The sequence below is a fragment of the Lagenorhynchus albirostris genome, chromosome 3 (assembly GCF_949774975.1).
Source record: "Lagenorhynchus albirostris chromosome 3, mLagAlb1.1, whole genome shotgun sequence".
In the NCBI taxonomy this organism is placed as follows: domain Eukaryota; kingdom Metazoa; phylum Chordata; class Mammalia; order Artiodactyla; family Delphinidae; genus Lagenorhynchus; species Lagenorhynchus albirostris.
Window position 1 is genome coordinate 100,400,851 of NC_083097.1, and position 24,144 is coordinate 100,424,994.

At 40.8% G+C, this 24,144-nt stretch overlaps 1 protein-coding gene across 2 annotated transcripts in view; it reads left to right on the top strand.

Annotated features, from left to right (window-relative positions):
• Positions 1-24,144, top strand: part of LOC132518203 (zinc finger protein 474-like) — a 163,574-nt gene that overhangs the window by 95,675 nt on the left and 43,755 nt on the right. Inside the window, exons 3-4 of one of the 2 annotated variants that reach the window (XM_060146210.1) lie at positions 3,679-3,859; positions 7,061-7,212. In XM_060146210.1, coding sequence (XP_060002193.1) covers positions 3,679-3,859; positions 7,061-7,212 — 333 coding nt within the window. Of the gene's footprint in view, positions 1-3,678; positions 3,860-7,060; positions 7,213-24,144 lie in introns of those variants that run through there. The other variant, XM_060146211.1, reaches the window with a different exon arrangement.

Below are 24,144 nucleotides of genomic sequence, written 5' to 3' on the forward strand. Positions count from 1 at the left end.
TCTCCTTGGATTTATCCTGGATGGGACGCTCTGTGCTTCCTGGACTTGACTGACTATTTCCTTTCCCCTATTAGGGAAGTTTTCAACTATAGTCTCTTCAAATATTTTCTCATCCCTTTCTTTTTCTCTCCTTCTGGGACCCCTATAATTCAAATGCTGGTGTGTTTAATGTTGTCCCAGATGTCACTGAAACTGTCCTCAATTCTTTTCATTCTTTTTTCTTTATTCTGCTCTGTTGTAGTTATTTCCACTATTTTATCTTCCAGGTCACTTATCCGTTCTTCTGCCTCAGTTATTCTGCTATTGATTCCTTCTAGAGAATTTTAAATTCCATTTATTGTGTTGTTCATCATTGTTTGTTTGCTCTTTAGTTCTTCTAGGTCCTTGTTAAACGTTCATTTTCTCTATTCTATTTCCAAGATTTTGGCTCATCCTTACTATCATTACTCTGAATTCTTTTTCAGGTAAACTGCCCATTTCCTCTTCATTTGTTAGGTCTGGTGGGTTTTTATCTTGCTCCTTCATCTGCTCTGTGTTTCTCTGTCTTCTCTTTTTGCTTAGCTTACTGTGTTCGGGGTCTCATTTTCACATGCTACAGGTTCGTAGTTCCTGTTGTTTTTGGTGTCTGCTCTCAGGGGATAAGGTTGGTTCAGTGGGTTTTGTAGGCTTCCTGGTGGTGGGAACTGGTGCATGTGTTCTGGTGGATGAGGCTGGATCTTGTCTTTCTAGTGGGCAAGACCACGTCTGGTGGTGTGTTTTAGGCTGTCTGTGAACTTATTATGATTTTAGGCAGCCTCTCTGCTAATGGGTGGGTTTGTGTTCCTGTCTTGCTAGTTGTCTGGCATAGACTGTCTAGCACTGTAGCTTGCTGGTCGTTGAGTGGAGCTGGGTCTTAGTGTTGAGATGGAGATCTCTGGAAGAGTTTTTGCCCTTTGATATTACATGGGGTTGGGAGGTCTCTGGTGGAACAATGTCCTGAACTTGGCTTCCCCACCTCAGAGGCTCAGGCCTGACACCTGGCCAGAGTACCAAGACCCTGTCAGCCACACAGCCATATACGTAGGGAGATTCTTGCCTTTTGGGAAGTCTGATTTCTTCTGCCAGCATTCAGTAGGTGTTCTGTAGGAGTTGTTCCACATGTAGATGTATTTTTGATGTATTTGTGGGGAGGAAGGTGATCTCCACGTCATACTCCTCCACCATCTTGAAGGTCCTCTCCTTGCCTTTTCTTTTAATCCTCTGTTCCTCTTTTCCTATATTTCTTTGGGGGACGGTTAACTCATCAATTTTTAAAAATTATTCTCTCTTCTCATTGACTTTTTAGTTATTCCTCTTGGCATGACTTTGTACTTTAGTGGTTATTATAGAGGCTAAAACATAGCATATCACATTCTATGTTTAAAAATTACTTCAAGAAAAATATAAGAATTCTATGACAATCTATTTCCAGTTTTTCGTCCCTACAATTTATGCTCTTGTTTACTATAACTTTACACATTAGAGAATATAAACTCCATTTTCTTTTGTTATTATTTTTCTTTAAAGAGCCCATGGTCTAAAGTGATTTTGTCATATATATGTACAAAAATTAGAAACATTTTTTAAAAGAGTGTTTTAATTTATTGACCTATTTGCATTTTATAGTGTTTTTCCATTCCTTCTTGCAGAACCAGATTTCTAGCTGATATTTTCCTACAGCATTTATAATGTCTTTTAACATTTCTTGTAAATCAACTCTGCTGAGGAAATTCTTTCACCTTTTGTCTAGATAAAGACATCTTTAGGACTTCCCTGGTGGTCCAGTGGTTAAGACTCTGTGCTTCCACTGCAAGGGGCATGGGTTGGATCCCTGGTCAGGGAAGTTCTGCATGCATGCCACACGGTGCAGCCAAAAAAAAAAAAAAAAGTCTTTATTTCACCTTCATTTTTGAAAGGTATTCTTACTGACTATGGAATTTTGAAATGACTTGATAATTTTTCCCTTTAAGCATTTTTAAAATGTCATTCTCTTGTTTCCTGTTCTTCATTTTTTTTTTTTTCTGATGAGAAGTCACCTGAAATTCTTATCGTTTCCTTATTCCCTTGTATGTATTGTTTCTGTCTGAGAGCTTTCAAGCTTATCTCTGGTTCTTAGCAGTTTTACTAGTACATATCTAGTTCTGTTTTTTTGTTCATCTTGCTCGGATTTCTCTGAGCTTCTCAGATATGTCATTTTTAGTTATGTTCAATGCATTATAGGCTTTAAATTCCTCCATGGTAAACTGCCCGTGCTTTGTACTTAGTGTAAGGCCTGGAGCCAAAGGTCTCCTCCTGGTTCTTCTACTACACCTTTAGACTCCTGTGGACTCTACATGCCTGCAACAGAGGGGGGTTCCCTCTTAGTGCTCCCAAGCCTCCCCAGCAGTATACTGCTCTTATCTGGGACTAGCACATGGCCTAATTCTCCAGCTTTACCGTCACATTTTAGGCAAGCCCTATGTTCCTGAATTGGTAAGCGTTGATCTCAATGCTCCTGACTCTCTCCAGTGTTGGACTGTCACCCTCTATTACTAGGTGCAAGACCCAGTGGGTGGGAAAGTTTCTATAGACAGGACCTGTATGCTGCACCTCTGAATGGTTCACACTCAGCTGTCCTGCCCTTATCTCTGTGGCAGACAAATGTTTCTAATTCATGTAAAGTTGGAGGGTGGGAGTTGTTCTCTTGTTTCTGCTGATCCACCCTCAAACTGAGGCAGTCCTTTTAGTTCATTAGTTTACCTTGCAACTTTGAGTATCTAATAGGCTCAAAAATTATGTTTCTGCAGGCTATCTGATTTGTTCTCATTGTTTAGGTGGGAAAAATGTTTCTTGTAATGTTCTATATCCTAGACAGAAGGGTTATATCCTTAACTCTTCCTTAGATTTGGTTCTCCCAGAAACAAACATTAAGAAAAGGATTTGAGTTCAAGTAGTCTGGGGGGAGGTGATCTCAGGAACCCCAATAAAAGTAGTGGGAGGAGAGACAGGGAAAAGAAGGAAGTCTACATAGTGTGTTAATGAGTAACTGTGATACAGTCCCACTGGGGACTTCTGGAGCACTGTATGGAAACAGCCTAAGTGAGCAAGCTGGGTCTTTATCCACCAACTCCCAAGTGTAATTGATTAGTTGTCCTGCCTATAAGCGGAGTCTACTGCAGATCAAAAAAGGCAGAGACTCGCAGGTGCAGCAGAAATTTTATACATGAAGGAATGCGAGAGAGCACAACAGTGTCTGTTAAAAACTCTCTCTGTGCCAGTTAGGACATTAATTACTTTATTCCTCAGTCATATTGATATACTGAGAGGATGATTCATACCTGATTTATCTTTGTATTCTCCCAGCATGGAGAAAAGTCAGAAGACAATCAATCACTATTTATTCAATGAGAAAATAACTTTTATAAAGTACCAATATGTAAAATTCTGGTTAGCTCTTCTTCATTTCCTGTCCTCCTCCCAAACCAACATCCTTACCCCCCACCTCAATCACCCAGGTAGTATAGTTTATTCTCTTAACTGCCAGAAAGGTTAAACTCACCAGAATGGTTAGACTCTTTTAAAAATTTACTGATTTTTCTAGCTAATTTAAATGTATTATAATTTAAAAGTATAATTTCCAAACCTGAACTTTATCTAACAGATATTTTGTATTACTTGCAGCCAACAATGATAAGGCATCCACCAACAGTTGTTTGCTACATTTGTGGTCGTGAATATGGAACAAAATCAATTGTCATCCATGAGCCACAATGTCTGAAAAAATGGCATAATGAAAACAACTTGTTGCCTAAAGAGCTAAGGAGACCAGAACCGAAAAAGCCAGAAGTCGGGACCATTACTGGTAAGTTTTTGGAAAAAAAGACTTGAGTGTATAAGGGAAGACTTTTCCCTCTAAACTTAAAAGAGTAGAGGTATTCTTTTATTACTTGTTCAGGTAACTGAAATCAGCAACATTTACTGTCTTGGCTACAGCCAAATAGAAAAAACAGTTCCAGAATACCTGACCAAAGTGTTGTCTTCAGATGCTGAGACATAAAGATACTATATCCTGGCAAACTGTACAAGGAGAGGGACTCACTGGTATTTGCTATATTTCCCAAAAGTTGCTTTCATATATTATCAAACACAAGTCTTTAAAACTTTGTAGCTTAAAAAACCTTTGGGGACATCTGGAAACATGTTTTCAAATATGAATGTGTTTTAGTGTTCAAAGAGTGGGGGTACCAAAGTGAAATGCTTATAGGGTCTGCTAGTCAGGATACACAATTGAATAAATTTGTCCGTGTGTGGAAAAAGGGAAGGTGGAGACTATGAGTGGGAGAGCACTGCCTTTCTTTTTTTTTTTTTTTGCGGTACGCGGACCTCTCACTGTTGTGGCCTCTCCGGTTGCGGAGCACAGGCTCCGGACGCACAGGCTCGGCGGCCATGGCTCACGGGCCCAACCACTCCGCGGCATGTGGCATCCTCCCAGACCGGGGCACGAACCCGTGTCCCCTGCATCAGCAGGCGGATTCTCAACCATTGCGCCACCAGGGAAGCCCAACACTGCCTTTCTAAAGGAGACAGCTGCTATCCAGTTCCAGCTGGTGTTACACTTAAGAAATTTAGCCTTAAATTTACTGTGATGTACCTTTCAATAATACAAAAGAAACTGGAAATCTAGACTTCTATATGAAATGTCCAGATTTTAAAAATTTTGCAATGAATACTTTGTAAAACACTGCACAGGCTGACACTGGAACTTCATAAACTGCCATGTGTGGTCGCATTACAGAGCCTTATACTGACTCATTTAGGGTGAGAAAGAAGTAGTTCAGAGAGTGTGTTTGCCATACAAGCTCAGACTTGCTCATCATCTGCCATTGTCATTTTCTCAGTTGATCTCCTGATTCCCCTCAAAGGAAAATTATTCTTGGTTTTAAGAGAATCATTCAATTAATTGATTTTCTTTATGTAACCATAGGTACCTTGGAGGTCATTTAGTATCAGTTAGCCCAAAGTACTCTTGTTAGAGATGTGACCCAAAGAGACTTTTTTTTAACAACCCACAGAGTGGAATCTAGATTGTCATGATAAAGTTCTAAAGGCTGCTAGAACCCAACTATTCACAGTCCTTGCCTAAAGGAAGACTCTGCATGAAAAAGGTGGGAAAAGAGCTCAAGATGAAAATATCCATCTACTGAAATTAGAATATTTGCTCACAAAGAAATTGTTCACCTCTTTGAGACTGTCTTCCCATCATTTCTCATTTGGTGTCGAAAATCTATTTCCTTCACTTCTGATCTTTATCACTTTCTCTGCTTGAGCATGCTTATCACAATTCTAGAAGAGGTGAGAGAAACGACTGGTTTGGAAGCCCTGGAGTGTTCGCCATTCTGTTATTGGCTACAGATGGAAAAGGCAGATCCTTATAATTGCACTTTCTGCAATTTTTCTCTTGGCTCTATGCTTTTGTTATTTCCGAAGTTGCCCTTCCTCTCTAGGCAAAGAGAATTCTCATGAACATTTCCATCCCGTGGACTTACTGTAGTCATAGGATTCAAATAGCCCTTCCTCCAGATCCAAAGTACAAGCCCTAAAACTTTTAGAAATGTGATGAATCATCTTCAACTGAGAATCAGTGAATACTCTGGAATTTTTGAGTCCATATTAAAACTCATATGAGTAAGGAGAAAGACAGTGCCATTCCTTTTTAAACTGCTTTTAAAGCACTCAAAATATACATTCAGGGCTTCCCTGGTGGCACAGTGGTTGAGAGTCTGCCTGCCGATGCAGGGGACACGGGTTCGTGCCCCGGTCTGGGAAGATCCCACATGCCGTGGAGCGGCTGGGCCCGTGAGCCATGGCCGTTGAGCCTGCACGTCCGGAGCCTGTGCTCCACAGTGGGAGAGGCCACGACAGTGAGAGGCCCGTGTACCGCAAAAAAAAAAAAAAAAAAAAAAAAATATATATATATATATATATATATATATATACACATTCATATCCTGCATGGAAAGTGACACTTCCTTTATCCAAGGGAGAAATACTAGGTTGTCCTGTTGTGCTGGAGTTTAATTTCCCACGGAGAAAAAAATAAAAGAAAAAGAACATGAGTAAGCTTGTTAAAGAATCTAAGGTTTGCTATGTTTGTGTGAACCACTAGACAGAAGTCATATGGGTATTGCCTGGGCTTTAGTGAAGAAATATATGCTGTGAAAATAATTTTTTAAAAACTATGTGATATATTTTTGCATGCCTGGCTACATTTTGGGGGGCCTATTTTGGGCAATTCTAAGACATAGTCAATTTAATGTACTAAAGCCATTCTATTTAAATAAGGTTTATTAAAGTTAAATCCCACACTGTTTCTCTAAAATAAACCCATATGCCTTTTTTCCTGTGCTCTGCCAATGGAGATTATATATCTCTCAGCTGCCTTTGTTGTTTTCTTAAGGACGCTTTTTTTCATCAGATGAACTATTCTGTTTGCATTCTTCACTTTAATTACTTAAAGAATCTCTGAGTTTACGGCCATAAAGAGATGATAAAGTTTTAGGATATAATTCATCTCAAATTCACTCTCAACTGTCAGTTATATCCTCTAAAAACATTCCACTGAAGGATTACAGGAGAAGAAAATTCAAATAAATGTTCTTTTCCTTTTGTAAGCTTATATTTAGAGTCAACTGAAAGAAAGCCAAAAGTTATATTTGCAAGATAATAATGTGTAAGCAAAAATGTTAATAATTAGTGAAGAATGCATATCACAACACATAAAACAATGTCTTCCCCTTTTTAAAATCTGAGGACTGAAAAACCTCTAGTTCCGAGCTAACGGTTCTCAACCCTTAAAAGACCGAGCAGCACTTTTTTTTTTTTTTTGGCAAAAGTAATACGATTTGTTTAAAAGCCTCAGTCAACAGGTATTTCCTGAAAATACTTTCCATAAAAAGTAGAGCATGGTTCTCCAGAATGAAAACTGATCCATTTTCCCATTTTCTTTTTCTTTTATTTTTTGTTCTTCTTTTTTTTTCTCCTCTGTTTTTCTTTAACTTTTCAGCCAAGGGTTTCTATGATCTTGATGCCTTAAACGAAGCTGCTTGGAAAAGTGCCCAGAGCCAGTTGGTTCCCTGTAATATTTGTGGGCGTACCTTCCTGCCAGACAGACTGATTGTTCACCAACGATCCTGTAAACCAAAAGTCGCCAAGTAAAGCTCTTTCTCCCTACGAAATAGTTGCAGGAATTAAATCCTTTGGAAAGAGCTGGGATATGACGGGGAGGAGGAAAAGGAGGGGAGGAGAGGAAACAAGGAAAAGTGGAATTGACCAAAGGCCATCGAGCACGAGACGCCCAGCTCAGTGCTTTGGGGGCCTGGTGCGACCACTGTGTCACTGCTTTTAGCGTGCAGCTGCGTGTGTGTGCCTTGGCATGCCAGGGCCTCGCATGTCACATGGTTGTCAGGCAGAATTACACGTGGCCGCCCCTCATCAGAGCTGGCATTTTTATCTCCAGGAAATTTCAGAGCCAGTTGTTGCTGTTTTTCTTCTGGTCTGATTTCCTGAACAAGATTCTGAACCTCACACTTAGGACTATTATTCAGTGAACAGAGACTTTGGGTGGTGACTTCAGGCAACTCTTTAGTTCCCGAGAAAAACTGGATTCCCTCCCATCCCTGTGCTTTCTGAAATAATGTGCCACTCCCTGCTATTTCTGATCCAGGGAAATGTTTTTAATTGAGTTAGTGACCGGGAATCTTCTTTTCTCTATAAAATTGTTCAACAGGAGACACATACAAAAGAAGAGCTAAGGACTTAAAGTACTAGAAGCACACAGAACTCATGCTCCCTTACTAATAGTGAAAAATGCTACAAGGAAAATTCAGCATCAGTGCCAGCCTCATATGTTGGGAGATTGCTGTGATGTGATTCATCACATGGGTGGAAGCTAGCTCCCTCCTCCTATAGAAGAGGTCCAGCAAGAGTTCTCTCTGCCCTCCTAGGGGCTTATAGGTGTTTTATTGTGGAGCTCTAAAAGCCTGCCTGGAAGTCCTGTGCCTCCCTACCCAAGGGCCACGCACAGTACATGGGTTGTGAAGCTGCTCTGGATTTGAGTCCTTGAATGTGTATTCAGAGAGTCGGGACTCCTGGGAGGAGGCCAGGGCCAGGGAGGTGCTCTGCCCAGGAAATTCTGCCCCGCCCCCACCCCGGGGCAGCGCTGCTTTGCCTGGACTCCCAGCGGTTTTGCTTGAGATCTTTGTTCATTTTATGGCTGACTTTCAGCGCCATTTTGGATCCACCAGGTAGGTTCCTGCAAACCTTGCATTCATGACCTTACACAGCACAGTTAACTCCAAATTATACAAGCAAATTTATTAGACCTAATAATTTGGTCATAATCTGCAGGTTATAAAAGGTTAGGTTAGGATCACGGTGCTAACTATTTGGGTTTTCCTGCCTGTTCCAAAGGAAGCAAGAGATGAACTTCTTAAAAAGTCTTTTAGATATCCCCAAATAAGATTAGCATCTTGTAAAGGATAGCCTTTAATGACTCATACCTGATGGTTTGTTCTTTTATTTTGTTAAAAAAATGACAACAACATCTAATGTGTAGTGAGTGTACTGTGGGTCAGGCACTGTGCCTAGTGCTTCCTATATATCAGTTTATATAAATCTCACATCAACCCTACAAGTAGATAGTATCCTTCTTTTATACGTGAGGAAACTAATACTTAGACTAAAGTAGCAAATTCAAGGTCACACTGGACTTGAGTTAAGGGTTGGAGTCAGGAAGCAAACTCAGGACTGTTGGACTTCCAAGCCCATAGTCTTATCCATTGCCATTTGTGTGCTAGATACCACCATTAATAAGATTAACTCCAACACAAATGATCTGACAAATGTCAATTTTGTACAATGTTTAGTAACTAAGGCAAATGGGAATTTTAGCATGCTTGCAGTTTGGCTGCTGGTCTGGGTTTATCTTAAACCGAGGTGATAACAAAAGTTTGAACTGCATTGTGTGTTTTTTATTTATTTATTTATTTGCAGTATGCGGGCCTCTCACTGTTGTGGCCTCTCCCGTTGCGGAGCACAGGCTCCGGACACAGGCTCAGAGGCCATGGCTCACGGGCCCAGCTGCTCCGTGGCATGTGGGATCTTCCCGGACGGGGTCACGAACCCGTGTCCCCTGCATCGGCAGGCGGACTCTCAACCACTGCGCCACCAGGGAGGCCCTGTGTTGTGTTTTAAAAGCCACTTCTGTATTCTGCTAATGTTCAGAAGCCAGACAGCAAGGGAAATAAAGCAAGAGTTCTGGCCTCAACTTTGAAATGAGTGGCCATTTGGGGTCATAAAGAGAGATTCGTGGGCCTTTGCTTTCAAAGCCTGAGAAAAACAAAACAAAACTGTTTTATCTGTAGGAATTATTAAATCTGAGTTCTTGAAGCGGTTGAAAAAGATGAGCTCTTGTAAGAACTGTGCTTCCACAGGGAACAGCTTGAGGAATGTCAAGGTGCCGACCGTGGGACTTCCACTTCTGGCTCCAGCTCCAGCTCCATCTGAGCTGGCCTGGAAACGTTACAGGGGATCAAATCTGAAGCAAGTTCAGTCACAATGACATCAATCCAAGGGCTCCTATCTTTCATCAAGGCAAGTCACTGAAGTCTCACCATTAATAGGACAGAGCTCACCTGCTCTCTGCCGACTGCCCTCCCCCCAATTTGTTCACATCTGTGCAAATTTTTTACTCTAAAAAGGAAAATGATTTTTTTAACAATGGTTGGCACATCCATGAGCTTTGAATCTGAATCTTGTAATGGTTCCCATAGATAGTCTCCTAGGTGATGAAGAGCAGATACTAGATGAAGGTACTTGGAGCTCTTATACTGGCTCAGGTAGGTATTGGCTTGGGATGCGATGTTATTAGAGGCATCGGCAACAATACAATTCCCTCTCTGCTCTGGCAACTGGTGCTGCACAATCTTTTATTGAATTCCCCTTTAGTTGAGGTTATGGGAAGAATTCCAGGATTTCTTGATGCTCATTTACACATTAAATTCACATCAAAGTTGCGGGGCATGTCTTATCAGAAGGGAACACTGGAGACAGAACAAGCCTGTCCTACTAAGGGATGTGGATGGGGAGACTCTCCTCTGGTGAGTAAGCATGGAGATCTGTTCGAGCTCTGTTGTGGGAGCTAGCTCCTCAGGTTGTGGGACCTTCTCCTCATCTGGCAGCCTTGGATGTATTTCCAAGTAGGGTCCCAGTATTTCCAAGGATGGCTCCCAGATGACACTGCTTCAGCTTGGGGGATATTGGCCTGAGTCTCTTCACAGAAAAAGAAGCTTCTACTGACAAGCAGACCCATTTGCGAGCAGGGAAGAGAAAGAGGGCAGATATCCAAAGCCTTCCATCTCCTGAAAACCTGAAAACAGCCCTTGGTCTCTCTGTACTTCTGTCATTAGCAGCATCTCTTCTTTACACCCTCATCTAAACCAACTCATATGGCTTTAATCCCATACCAGGTCAGGTCAGGAAGTTCAGCCCTTTCCTTCCCTAACCCTGTGGGAACCTTTCCCTGCTCTGGCAATGGACAACCTTCCTTTATCATTTATTACTTCCCTCCTGACTCTCTGTCTGGTGCACATAAACGGCCGTGCCTGTTTCAGCTGGCCCTGCCCACTCTCTGTGAGCACTGTGGCCAGAGATGGAAATGAGGTTTTCCTGCACTTGGAAGAAACAGCACACATGAGAGGCAGTTGAGTTTCCGGTGGGGGCCAAATTGGATGGTGTAGAGAGAATTACACCAGGAAAAACACTGTTAATTTAGCATAGGATGGTACACTTTGTGCTTAGTTCTTTTAAATTTTTGTTATAAAAATATTCAATAGATAACACCTGTAGGGTAAAGGATAATGAAGTCTTATGTCCTCCACACCCAGACAAACTTAGTTGAAACCCCACTAAGGTTGAATCTGAATGGTCTAAATTTCAACTACTATTCTTTTGGGTATAAGAGGATGAGGATGTGGGGAGAGGTGCTGGGAGCACAAGATTGCAGAGTATGTCTGATAATTCCTTTTATTTCTACTTCTGGAAACTTGAGATTAAGCCAGCATGGATATAAACCAACTGCAAGTAAGAAAGTGAAACCTGGCCTAGGCATCATGGGGGCTAAGTCCTATCATTGATTCATATTGATCACCTATAGACCAATGTTTTCAGATAATACTTAATTGAGAGTGTGTTTGGCAAAATAATGTCCCCAAAGATGTTGATACCCTAGTTCTCCAAACTTATGAATATGTTACCTTGCATGTTATGCTACCTTTGCAGATTGTGGTTAAGGTTTTGGGCCTTGTAATGGGGAGAGTATCTCGGATTATCTAGGTGGGCCCAGTATAATCATGAGTCCTTAATAGTGGAATAAGAAGAAAAAAGGGTGCTTGAGAGAGATGGCAGCATAAGAAGGATTCAACAGTCTGTTGCTTGCTCTGAGATGTAGGAAACTATGTGCAATGACCAGAGAAAAACCTCTCCAAGTTAAGGGCATCCCCAGCAGACAGCCAGCAAAGAAACTGGAACCTCAGTCCTATAACCACAGGAACTGGATTCTGCCAACAACCTGAATGAGCAAGGAAACATTCTCCCCTGGAACCTCCAGAAAGGATCACAGCCTGCCAACAACTTGTTTTTATCTGGTGAGTCCAGGGTTGAACTTCTGACCTACAAAACTGTAAGAAAATAAATGTATGTTGTTTAACCCATTGTTTATAATAATTTGTTATGGCAGCAACAGACAACTAATAGAAGAAGCATCCACAGGCAGACCTCAGAGGTACTGTGAGTTCATTTCCAGATGACCTCAATAAAGTGAATATCACAATAAAGCAAATCACAGAATTTTTTTGGTTTCCTCATGCATAGAAAAGTTATGTTTACACTGTAGTCTATAAGTGGACAGTAGCATTATATCTAAAAAAGCAATACACATACCTTAATTTAAAAAATGCTTTATTGCTAAAAAATGCCAAAACAATTGCAATGGCAACATCAAAGATCATTGAATGCAGATCACTATAACAAATATAATAATAATTTAAAAAATTTGAAATATTGAAAGAATTATCAAAATGTGACAGAGAGACATGAAATGAGCAAGTGTTGTTGGAAAAATGGTGCTGATAGATTTACTTGATGCAGTGTTGCCACAAACTTGTCAAACAAAACAAAACAAAAACTCATCTGCAAAGTACAGTAAAGCAAAGCACAATAAAATAAGGTGTTACCTGTATGTGGCATAGGGTAGGACCCCCAATCCTTCTACTGATCAGAGAGATAGAGTCCTCAACTCCACGTGGGACACCGGCCACCTCCACTGCTTGCATTAGTGAGAAGGCACCATAATCAATTTCAGTAGGGCCAGATAGCCCAACAAAAACTGGCTCCAAGATTTGCTACCCACAAAATACCCAGCTATTTTACAATATGCACAAAATATGGATGCAAATTTTTAATGTTTTGTTAATATTTTTAGTCATAAAATGGATTCTGTTACATGTACACACTTGTTTAAAAACTAATGAGTGGACAAATGCAGTTGAATTACTTGGCAGTTGACTTTGCATGCCAATGACCCCATGACCTTGTCCTACCCACCTGTCTGTCTTTTCCACGAGCTGCAGAAAGAAAATAACTGTATAATCTGAAATGGTAGAAGGTTATTGTTATGGGAATCCCTAAATAAGGTACTAGCTGAAAAACAGTGAAAATATCCGAGCACTGAAAATGCAGATATGGCTTAAACAAATCTCATCGTTCTCTTATGATCTTTAGCAGGACTTTTCTGAGGGGCCATGTGTGGATCTAAAAAGTAGGCTGGACCATCAAAGAAATGTGCTCAAAGTGTAGGGGAAGGGTAGAAAAAGCACCTGATTTGAGGACCGTCATTCAGCTAAATTATCAAGCAAGAAGTTTCCCTTCAATGCCTTCATCTCCCATCTTTGAACCTTCTGAACTCTTTCCTCCCAACCCCCATGAAGGTTTCTCCAGGATCCTGCTGCCCTGTCTTCTATCTATGACTGTCCAGACGTCTGTTTCTGTTGGAGAAGAAACTCAGGTGCTCCACCTTCTAGATATCCCTCCATCTCTCCTAGTCTGCCCATCCACATTTCTCTTCCTGTGTCCCTTTCTGGACTTTTCACTAGCTATTTCATTAGAAAGAAATTTGAGAAAGTCATCCATGCTAAGGGGTTCATGGAAGTTGATGGTTTGATGCTCTGTCTTTCTCAGATGGTATGGTTATTTTTAAAAAAGTTTCTTAGAAGTATTATGTCTATATCCAAAGTAATGAAGTCCATGTGGTGGAATTTTAGACAAAATGTTGGGATGGAAGTCAATGGGCATGGGAAGCAGGTCTCTCCTTGACCGTTAGTGACCCTCATCACACCACATAGACCTCTGTTAACTCCACACCTGAGTAGAGACACCTCTGACAGGGTTTCTACGGACAGCTTGTATTAAGGTAGGCTAAGTGCTGTAACAAATAGACCAAAATATTCTAAGGGCTTGAATAAGACAGAATTTTATTTCTTGCCCTGGGCAAGTGAGCAGTATAGTGAGGCGTCCCTCCTTTGTGACATCATTCAGGGCCCCAGGCTCATGAAATCTCTGCCACTTTCAACATGTGACACACAAGTTGCCCTGGTAGGTCCTCTCCTTTCAGCTCATCCACGAGGAGAAAAGAGCATGGAGTTACCTATTCGGCCTAGAAGAAATGCTCATCATTCCACTCACATTCATGGGCTAAATCTCAGCCACATGACTGTACCTGAGTGCAAGGAGGTCTGGACATTGTGTTCTCACTGCCACAGCAGGAGGAAGAGGTGACCAGGGATTTGGGGGAATAATTAGGATTTTCTGGCATGAGCTCAAATCTCTTCCTGGCTTCTTGTTAGGGGACCACTTTCCCTTTTGTGGGAAATTGACAATATTTGGGCATAAACCTCAGAGGACGAGAAATTATTCTTGCCATCAAGGCAGGCAAGTTTGGTAAATTAGACCCCCCAAAAGATAAAACTTTAAAAAATTATAGCCATTTTCACATATCAGAAATAGCAGCATTCAATATTTGAAGGAAAAATTGTGCTTTTTCTTTTTATTATTTGAGGAAACACTTTAAAAGGCATTTTTGATATGCAAAGTTTAGTCCTGAGTTTAGTCTCACAAGGTAGCTGGGGCAAAGAAGAACAGTTTTGCAAAAGAATGTGAATGGCCACCTTTACAGTGGACAAAGCTCCAACTTTGAGGAAGTATTATTGAGTACACTGGTTTTCATCCTCTTGTTAGAGACTGACAAAAAAGAAATTGGAGTTTGGGGCTCAGAACTAGGTCAAGGGGAACTCCCACCTATGTGACGAGGGACTGAAACCACAGCAGCACCTCAGCAAGACAGCAGGTAGGGGGCGCCCTACATTGGGACAAGGCTGGTGGACTTAGGAGCAGCAGTCACTGCTGCCGAATTTTAAATGTCCCTTTCCTGCACTCTAATGTTGTATGTTATCTTCGAGCCTTCACTTTGCCTTATTGTTAGCTGTGCTGGGGTGTGGGGTGGAGCTGTGAAATAAGAGAGGAGCCAATGTCTACACATGGACAACCAGACCAAGGAAGCCCTTGAAGCTACAAGGAGCCCCCAAGCAGCAGACAGGAGCAACAGATGGCAAGCAACAGCCAAGGCAGGTGCAGAGTCTCCAGGAATCCTCAGAAGCACCTGAGGAGAGGACTGGGATTCCTGACATCATCTATGAGCAACTTAGATCCTGGTTTTTCAGCTAGCAAACCCTGGAATGCCAGAGACCGTAGGTATATGGTTGAATGTGCTTCAGTAAAGCATCAGTGAACAACACAGCACTGCATGTAACTGACAAGTGGTGGTACACAGGTTCTGACTCCTGCAGCCAAAGCAGATGGGGGAAATGACATCTTTATGAAGACCTCAAGGCAGAGGGAGTTCGGAGCTGGCCCTGAAACGATGAACAGGTAGAGGCAGCAGGGATACTAAAGGACACACGAGGGAAGAAGCTTACAGAAACTGTGATCTACTCCATATCCCTGTAAGCAGCCTCAGGGATGAACACTCTGTATAATACCAGTATCAGCATTTTCCAGGTGAAGCACAGCGGGAAGCTCTATATCCTTTATGGGTGTTTCTAAATTTAATTTTTATTTTATATTAGAGTATAGCTGATTTACAATGTTGTTATATTCTTTATGTTGATGGGTGACTTGACCACAGGAAAGACAAGTACAGAGCCTTTAGACTATGAGATCAATTCATACAAGAAGTTTTCAAAGTTAACAGCTGAGTTACTTGTTCTGGATAAAGGTATTTCTCTTTCTCTTTTTAAACATGCTTCCTGCCCAACTTCTGTCACCAATGTGGTATTTTCCAGAAATGAAGAACCCAGATCCAGAAGGCGGTAAAGCATTAGCACAGAGGGTTAGAAGCAGTCCCCATATATAGCTGGGCAAACAGGCAGGCTTGGGAGGGGCTCAAGAGCAGCCCTGTTGTGTGTGGAAATTATCTAGGAGAGCAACAGTGGACAGCAAGTGAGAGGAACAGCTGAGCAAGGACAAAGGGCATGTGCAGGATTTGTGTGCAAGGAAGATGAGGGGCAATGACAAGGCAGAGGCCAGGGTGGTCATGGATTTATTCTTCCAACCCTGCAACTTGAGGTAGGTGCAAAGAAAATCTGAAGAGGTGTACAATTTTCTGTTTTTGTTCAGGAGGGCACTGGACAAGATGACATCTAAAGGAAAAATGAGGGTGAGTGAACACAAAGGGTAGGAGGGGTATAAATCTGCTTTTCCCATTTTGTTCCCACATTTGCCTTTTCCTCCTTTTCATCCTCTCATAGTATCACTGTCTCTGGCCCCCAGTTCCCTTTCTCTTTCCAAGCAGGCTCATTTCGCACAGCTCTAGCAATGAGCACGCTCTGCCAGAAGAGGACAGCATTGGGAAGCAATGAGCAGAGGCATCCTCACTGTGCAGGCACAAGTCCCGCCAGGCAGAGACAGGGGCTGGCTTTCTGTTTATTCTAGCAGCAAACTCTGAAATAAACATGAATTTATCCTTGAAGTCATATCAAGTGACTCCTTCATCTCCCCCGCTCCCAGCTTCTTAAAGGAATAATCATAAATATTCAGGGTATAGATACCAACTTGGCTTCATAACAGGCGATGTTTCAGCCAGTTTTCTGACAAAACTTACATAGAATATTGAATGCAAATATCTAGATATTGTGAGTAATTCAGGCCAAAGAGGCACTTTGTTTAAAGTATGCTGGCTCTTATTATGCAGTTGGCAGGTTGAATTTGTATTCTACCGTTTTTTTTGTTGTTGTTGTTGTTGTTTTAATGATTGCACAAGTCACTTATTAACTTTCTCAACACATATTTCTTGAGCACCTGTGAGGTGTCATGGGTTGCCTGGACAAGGGGGAGGTATGTAAACAACCAGGTGGTATAGATGGATGATGTGGGATTGAAAGAAACTGGATTTTTGAAGAAGGAAAAGAAAGTTCTAAAAAGGGAAAGCAATGGTGAGTACAGATGACACCTGCCCCATCCCCAGGCATTATGTTATATGGGATATGGGGATCTGACAGTGTCCATGGGGGACAGAATAGACTTAGTTAGAGTAAGAAGAATTTTTTTGAATATTAAGAGAAGAAATTGGGGCTAGAGGTAAATTACAGATAAACTGCTGATAACAGTATTAAGGAATAAAGAAAGGGTTTGAGGTAGGAAACATAGGCAGCCTCATAAGTGTATAATCGGGGTATCACATGGAGCACCACACTTAGAAGGCCCCATGCTTGATTTAATGTCTTGATTTTACAAGCAGGAAATTCTTACTAATTTTTGAACAGGAGATCCCCATTTACATTTTACATTAGGCTCTGTAATTTGTGTACCTGAAGGTGGGGGTTATGTGGAAGTTTGGATAAAACAAGACTAGGGAATTTCCAGATCTGTCTGTGGATAAGAGTTTCCCTGATGCTCTGGGAAGCTGGAATTTCTGTTGGTGTTGGAAGCACACAAGGGTGTAATTCCCAATGATATAAATACTGATGGTCTTTTATTTATTAATTTTTAACATATTTATTGGAGTATAATTGCTCTACAATGGTGTGTTAGTTTCTGCTTTATAACAAAGTGAATCAGCCATACAAATACATATACCCCCATATCTCCTCCCTCTTGTGTCTCCCTCCCACCTCCCTATTCCATCCCTCTAGGTGGTTACAAAGCACTGAGCTGATCTCCCTCTACTATTTGGCTGCTTCCCACTAGCTATCGATTTTACATTTGGTAGTGTATATATGTGCATGCCACTCTCTCACTTCATCCCAGCTTACCCTTCCCCCTCCCTGTGTCCTCAAGTCCATTCTCTACATCTGCCTCTTTATTCCTGCCCTGCCCCTAGGTTCTTCAGAACCATTTTTTTTTTCAGATTCCATACATATGTGTGAGCATACGGTATTTGTTTTCCTCTTTCTGACTTATTTCACTCTGTATGACAGACTCTAGGTCCATCCACCTCACTACAAATAACTCAATTTCGTTTCCTTTTATGGCTGAGTAATATTCCATTGTATATATGTGCCACATCTTCTTTATCCATTTGTCTGTTGCTGGACACGTAGTTGCTTCTGTGTCCTGGCTATTGTAAATAGAGCTGCAAAGAATATTGTGGTACATGACGCTTTTTGAATTATAGTTTTCTCAGTGTATGTGCACAGTAGTGGGATTGCTGGGTCATACAGTAGTTCTAGTTTTAGTTTTTTAATGAACCTCCATACTGTTCTCCATAGTGGCTGTATCAATTTTCATTTCCACCATCTGTGCAAGAGGGTTCCCTTTTCTCTACACCCTCTCCAGTGTTTATTTGTAGAATTTTTGATGATGGCCATTCTGACTGGTGTGAGGTGATACCTCATTATAGTTTTGATTTACATTTCTCTAATTATTAGTGATGTTGAGCATCCTTTCACGTGTTTGTTGGCAATCTGTATATCTTCTCTGGAGAAATACCTACTTAGGTCTTCTGCACATTTTTGGATTGTGTTTTTTTGATATTGAGCTGCATGAGCTGCTTGTAAATTATGGAGATTAATCCTTTGTCACTTGCTTCATTTGGAAATATTTCTTCCCTTCCTGAAGGTTATCTTTTCACCTTCGCCTTTATGGTTTCCTTCGCTGTGCAAAAGCTTTTAAGTTTCATTAGGTCCCATTTGTTTATTTTTATTCTTATTTCCATTTCTCTAGGAGGTGGGACAAGAAGGATCTTGCTGTGATTTATGTCATAGAGTTTTCTGCCTATGTTTTCCTCTAAGAGTTTTATAGTGTCTGGCCTTACATTTAGGTCTTTAATCCATTTCGAGTTTATTTTTGTATATGGTGTTAGGGAGTGTTCTAATTTCATTCTCTTACATGTAGCTGTCCAGTCTTCCCAGGACCACTTATTGAAGAGGCTGTCTTTTCTCCATTGTATATTCTTGCCTCCTTTATCAAAAATAAGGTGACCACATGTGCATGGGTTTATCTCTGGGCTTTCTATGCTGTTCCATTGATCTATATTTCTGTTTTTGTGCCAGTATCATACTGTCTTGATTACTGTACTTTTGTAGTATAGTCTGAAGATTGGGAGCCTGATTCCTCCAGCTCCATTTTTCTTTCTCAAGATTGCTTGGGTTATTCGGGATCTTTTGTGTTTCCATACAAATTGTGAATTTTTTTGTTCTACTTCTGTGAAAAATGCCATTGGTAGTTTGATAGGGATTGCATTGAATCTGTAGATTGCTTTGGGTAGTATAGTCATTCTCACAGTGTTGATTCTTCCAATCCAAGAGCATGATATATCTCTCTATCTGTTTGTATCATCTTTAATTTCTTTCATCAGTGTCTTATAGTGTTCTGCATACAGGTCTTTTGTCTCCTTAGGTAGGTTTATTCCTAGGTATTTTATTCTTTTTGATGCAACAGTAAAATGGTAAATTGGAGTCGTTCCTTGATTTCTCTTCCAGATTTTTCACCTTTAGTGTATAGGAATGCAAGAGATTTCTGGGCATTAATTTTGTATCCTGCTACTTTACCAAATTCATTGATTAGCTCTAGTAGTTTTCTGGTAACATCTTTAGGATTCTCTATGTATAGTATCATGTCATCTGCAAACAGTGACAGCTTTACTTCTTCTTTTCTGATTTGGATTCCTTTTATTTCTTTTTCTTCTCTGACTGCTCTGGCTAAAAGTTCTAAAACTATGTTAAATAACAGTGGTAAGAGTGGACAACCTTGTCTTGTTCCTGATCTTAGAGGAAATGGTTTCAGTTTTAAACCATTGACAATGATGTTGGCTGTGGGTTTGTCATATATGGCCTTTATTATGTTGAGGTAAGTTCCCTCTATGCCTACTTTCTGGAGGGTTTTCATCATAAATGCATGCTGCATTTTGTTGAAATCTTTTTCTACATCTATTGAGATGATCATATGGTTTTTCTCCTTCAGTTTGTTAACATGGTTTATCACATTGATTGATTTGTGTATATTGAAGAATCCTTGCATTCTTGGGATAAACCTCACTTGATCATGGTGTATGATCCTTTTAATGTGTGGCTGGATTCTATTTGCTAGTATTTTGTAGAGGATTTTTGCATCTATGTTCATCAGTGATATTGGCCTGTAGTTTTCTTTCTTTGTGACATCTTTGTCTGGTTTTGGTATCAGGGTGATGGTGGCCTTGTAGGATGAGTTTGGGAGTGTTCCTCCCTCTGCTATATTTTGGAAGAGTTTGAGAAGGACAGGTGTTAGCTCTTTTCTAAATGTTTGATAGAATTCGCCTGTGAAGCCATCTGGTTCTGGGCTTTTGTTTGTTGGAAGAGTTTTAATCACAGTCTCAATTTCAGTGCTTGTGATTGGTCTGTTTATATTTTCTCTTTCTTCCTGGTTCAGTCTCAGAAGTTTGTGCTTCTCAAAGAATATGTCCATTTCTTCCGGGTTGTCCATTTTATTGGAATAGAGTTGCTTGTAGTAATCTCTCGTGATCCTTTGTATTTCTGCACTGTCAGTTGTTACTTCTCCTTTTTCATTTCTAATTCTATTGTTTTGTGGCTTCTTCCTTTTTTTCTTGATGAGTGTGGCTAATGGTTTATCAATTTTGTTTATCTTCTCAAAGAACCAGCTTTTAATTTTATTGATCTTTGCTATTATTTCCTTCATTTCTTTTTCATTTATTTCTAACCATATCTTTATGATTTCTTTTCTTCTGCTAACTTTTGGGGTTTTTGTTCTTCTTTCTCTAATTGCTTTAGGTGTAAGGTTAGGTTGTTTATTTGAGATGTTTCTTGTTTCTTCAGGTAGGATTTTATTGCTATAAACTTCCCTCTTACAATTGCTTTTGCTGCATCCCATAAGTATTGGGTCATCATGTTTTTATTGTCATTTGTTTCTAGGTATTTATTGATTTCCTATTTGATGTCTTCAGTGATCTCTTGGGTATTAAGTAGTTTATAGTTTAGCCTCCATGTGTTTGTATTTTTTACAGATTTTTTTTCCTGTAATTGATATCTAACCTCATAGCATTGTGGTCAGAAAAGATACCTGATACAATTTCAATTTTCTTAAATTTACCAAGGCTTGATTTGTGACCCAGGATGATCTATCCTGCACAATATTCCATGGGCACTTGAGAAGAAAGTGTATTCTGTTGTTTTTAGATGGAATGTCCTATAAATATAAATGAAGTCCATCTTGTTTAATGTATCATTTAAAGCTTGTGTTTCCTTATTTATTTTCATTTTGGATGATCTGTTCATTGGTGAAAGTGGGGTGTTAAATGTCCCCTACTATGATTGTGTTACTGTCAATTTCCTCTTTTATGGCTGTTAACATTTGCCTTATGTATTGAGGTGATCCTATGTTGGGTGCATAAATATTTACAATTGTTATATCTCCTTCTTGGATTGATCCCTTGATCATTATGTACTGTCCTTCTTTGTCTCTTGTAATAGTCTTTATTTTAAAGTCCATTTTGTCTGATATGAGCGTTGCTACTCCAGCTTTCTTTTGGTTTCCATTTGCATGGAATATCTTTTTCCATCCCATCACTTTCACTCTGTATGTGTCCCTAGGTCTGAAGTGGGTCTCTTGTAGACAGCATATATAATGGTCTTGTTTCTGTATACATTCAGCCAGTCTATGTCTTTTGGCTGGAGCATTTAATCCATTTGCATTTAAGGTAATTATCGATATGTATGTTTTTATTACCATATTCTTAATTGTTTGGGGTTTGCTTTTGTAGGTCTTTTCCTTCTCTTGTGTTTCCTGCCTAGAGAAGATCCTTTAGCATTTGTTGTAAAGCTAGTTTCATGGTGCTGAATTCTCTTAGCTTCTGCTTGTCTGTAAAGGTTTTAATTTCTCCATCAAATCTGAATGAGATCCTTGCTGGGTAGAGTCACCTTGGTTGTAGCTTTTTCTCTTTCATCACTTTACATATGTCCTGCCACTCCCTTCTGGCTTCCAGAGTTTCTGCTGAAAGATCAGGTGTTAACCTTATGGGGAATACCCTCATATGTTATCTGTTGTTTTTCCCTTGCTGCTTTTAATATTTTTTCTTTGTATTTAATTTTTGATAGCTTGATTAATATGTGTCTTGGCATGTTTCTCCTTGGATTTATCCTGGATGGGACTCTCTGTGCTTCCTGGACTTGACTGACTATTTCCTTTCCCATATTAGGGAAGTTTTCAACTATAGTCTTTTCAAATATTTTCTCAGTCCCTTTCTTTTCCTTTTCTTCTTCTGGGACCCCTATTATTCGAATGTTGGTGTGTTTAATGTTGTCCCAGAGGTCTCTGAGACTGTCCTCAATTCTTTTCATTCTTTTTTCTTTATTCTGCTCTGTGGTAGTTATTTCCACTATTTTATCTTCCAGATCACTTATCCGTTCTTCTGCCTTAGTTATTCTGCTATTGATTCCTTCTAGAGAATTTTTAATTTCATTTATTGTGTTGTTCATCATTGTTTGTTTGCTCTTTAGTTCTTCTAGGTCCTTGTTAAACATTTTTTGTATTTTCTCCATTCTACTTCCAAGATTTTGAATCATCTTTACTATCATTACTCTCAATTCTTTTTCAGGTAGACTGCCTATTTCCTCTTCATTTGTTAGGTCTGGTGGGTTTTTACCTTGCTCCTTCATCTGCTCTGTGTTTCTTTGTCTTCTCATTTTGTTTAAATTACTGTGTTTGGGGTCTCCGTTTCACAGGCTGCAGGTTTATAGTTCCCGTTGTTTTGGGTGTCTGCCTCCAGTGGCTAAGGTTCACTCAGTGGGTTGTGTAGAATTCCTGGTGGAAGGGACTGGTGCCTGTGTTCTGCTGGATGAGGATGGATCTTGTCTTTCTGGTGGTCAGGACAGTGTCCGGTGGTGTGTTTTGGGGTGTCTGTGAACTTATTATGATTTTATGCAGCCTCTCTGCTAATGGGTGGGGTTTGTTGCTGTCTTGCTAGTTGTTTCTCATAGGGTGTCCAGCACTGTAGCTTGCTGGTCATTGAGTGGAACTGGATTTTAGCATTGAGATGGAGATCTCTGGGAGAGCTTTCGCTGTTTGATATTACATGGAGCCAGGAGGTCTCTGGTGGACCAATGTCCTGAACTCTGCTCTCCCACCTCAGAGGCACAGGCTTGACACCCAGCCAGAGCATCAAGACCCTGTCAGCCAAACGGCTCAGAAGAAAAGGGAGAAAGAAAAAGAAAGAAAGAAAGAAAGAAAGAAAGAAAGAAAGAAAGAAAGAAAGAAAGAAAGAGAAAGAAAGAAAAGAAAGAGAAAGAAAGGAAAGAAAAGAAAGAAAGAAGTAGAAGAAAGAAAAATAAATATAAAATAAAAAATCAAAAAGTTATTAAAAATTAAAAAGTAATTTAAAAAAAGAAAGAAAGAAGAGAGCAACCAAACCAAAAAACAAATCCACCAATGATAACAAGTGCTAAAAATTATACTAAAAAACCCAAAAAAACGGACAGACAGAACCCTAGGACAAATGGTAAAAGCAAGCTATACAGACAAACTCTCACAAAGAAGCGTACACGTACACACTCACAAAAAGAAAAAGGAAATATATATATATTTATATTTTTTAAAAAAGAGAGCAACCTACTCAATAAACAAATCTGCCAATGATAATAAACTCTAAATACTAAACTAAGATAAACATAAAACCAGAAACAAATTAGATTCAGGAAGCAAGCCCTAAGTCTACATTTGCTCCCAATATCTACCACCTCAAGTTTGGGATGATTCGTTGTCTATTCAGGTATTCCACAGATGCAGGGTACATCAAGTTGATAGTGGAGATTTAATCCGCTGCTCCTGAGGCTGCTGGGAGAAATTTCCCTTTCTCTTCTTGTTCACACAGCTCCTGGGGTTCAGCTTTGGAGTTGGCCCTGCCTTTGCATGTAGGTTGCCTGAGGGTGTCTGTTCTTTGCTCAGACAGGATGGGGTTAAAGTAGCAGCTGATTCAGGGGCTCTGGCTCACTTAGGCCAGGGGGAGGGAGGGGTACAGAGTGCGGGGCGAGCCTGCGGCGGCTGAGGCTAACGTGACATTGCAGCAGCCTGAGGCGCGCCGTGTGTTCTCCCGGGGAAGTTGTCCCTGGATCACGGGACCCTGGCAGTGGTGGGCTGCACAGCCTCCCAGGCAGGGAGGTGTGGATAGTGACCTGTGCTTGCACACAGGCTCCTTGGTGGCAGCAGCAGCAGCCTTAGCATCTCATGCCCGTCTCTGGTGTCCGCGCTGATAGCCCGGCTCACGCCCATCTCTGGAGCTTGTTTAGGTGGTGCTCTGAATCCCATCTCCTCACGCACCCGGAAACAATGGTCCCTCGCCTCTTAGGCAGCTCCAGACTTTTTCCCGGACTCCCTCCCGGCTAGCTATGGCGCACTAGCCCCCTTCAGGCTGTGTTCACGCCGCCAACCCCAGTCCTCTCCCTGGGATCTGACCTCCGAAGCCCAAGCCTCAACTCCCAGCCCCCACCCGCCCTGGCGGGTGAGCAGACAAGCTTCTCGGCTGGCGAGTGCTGATCTACAGTGAGCCTCTCT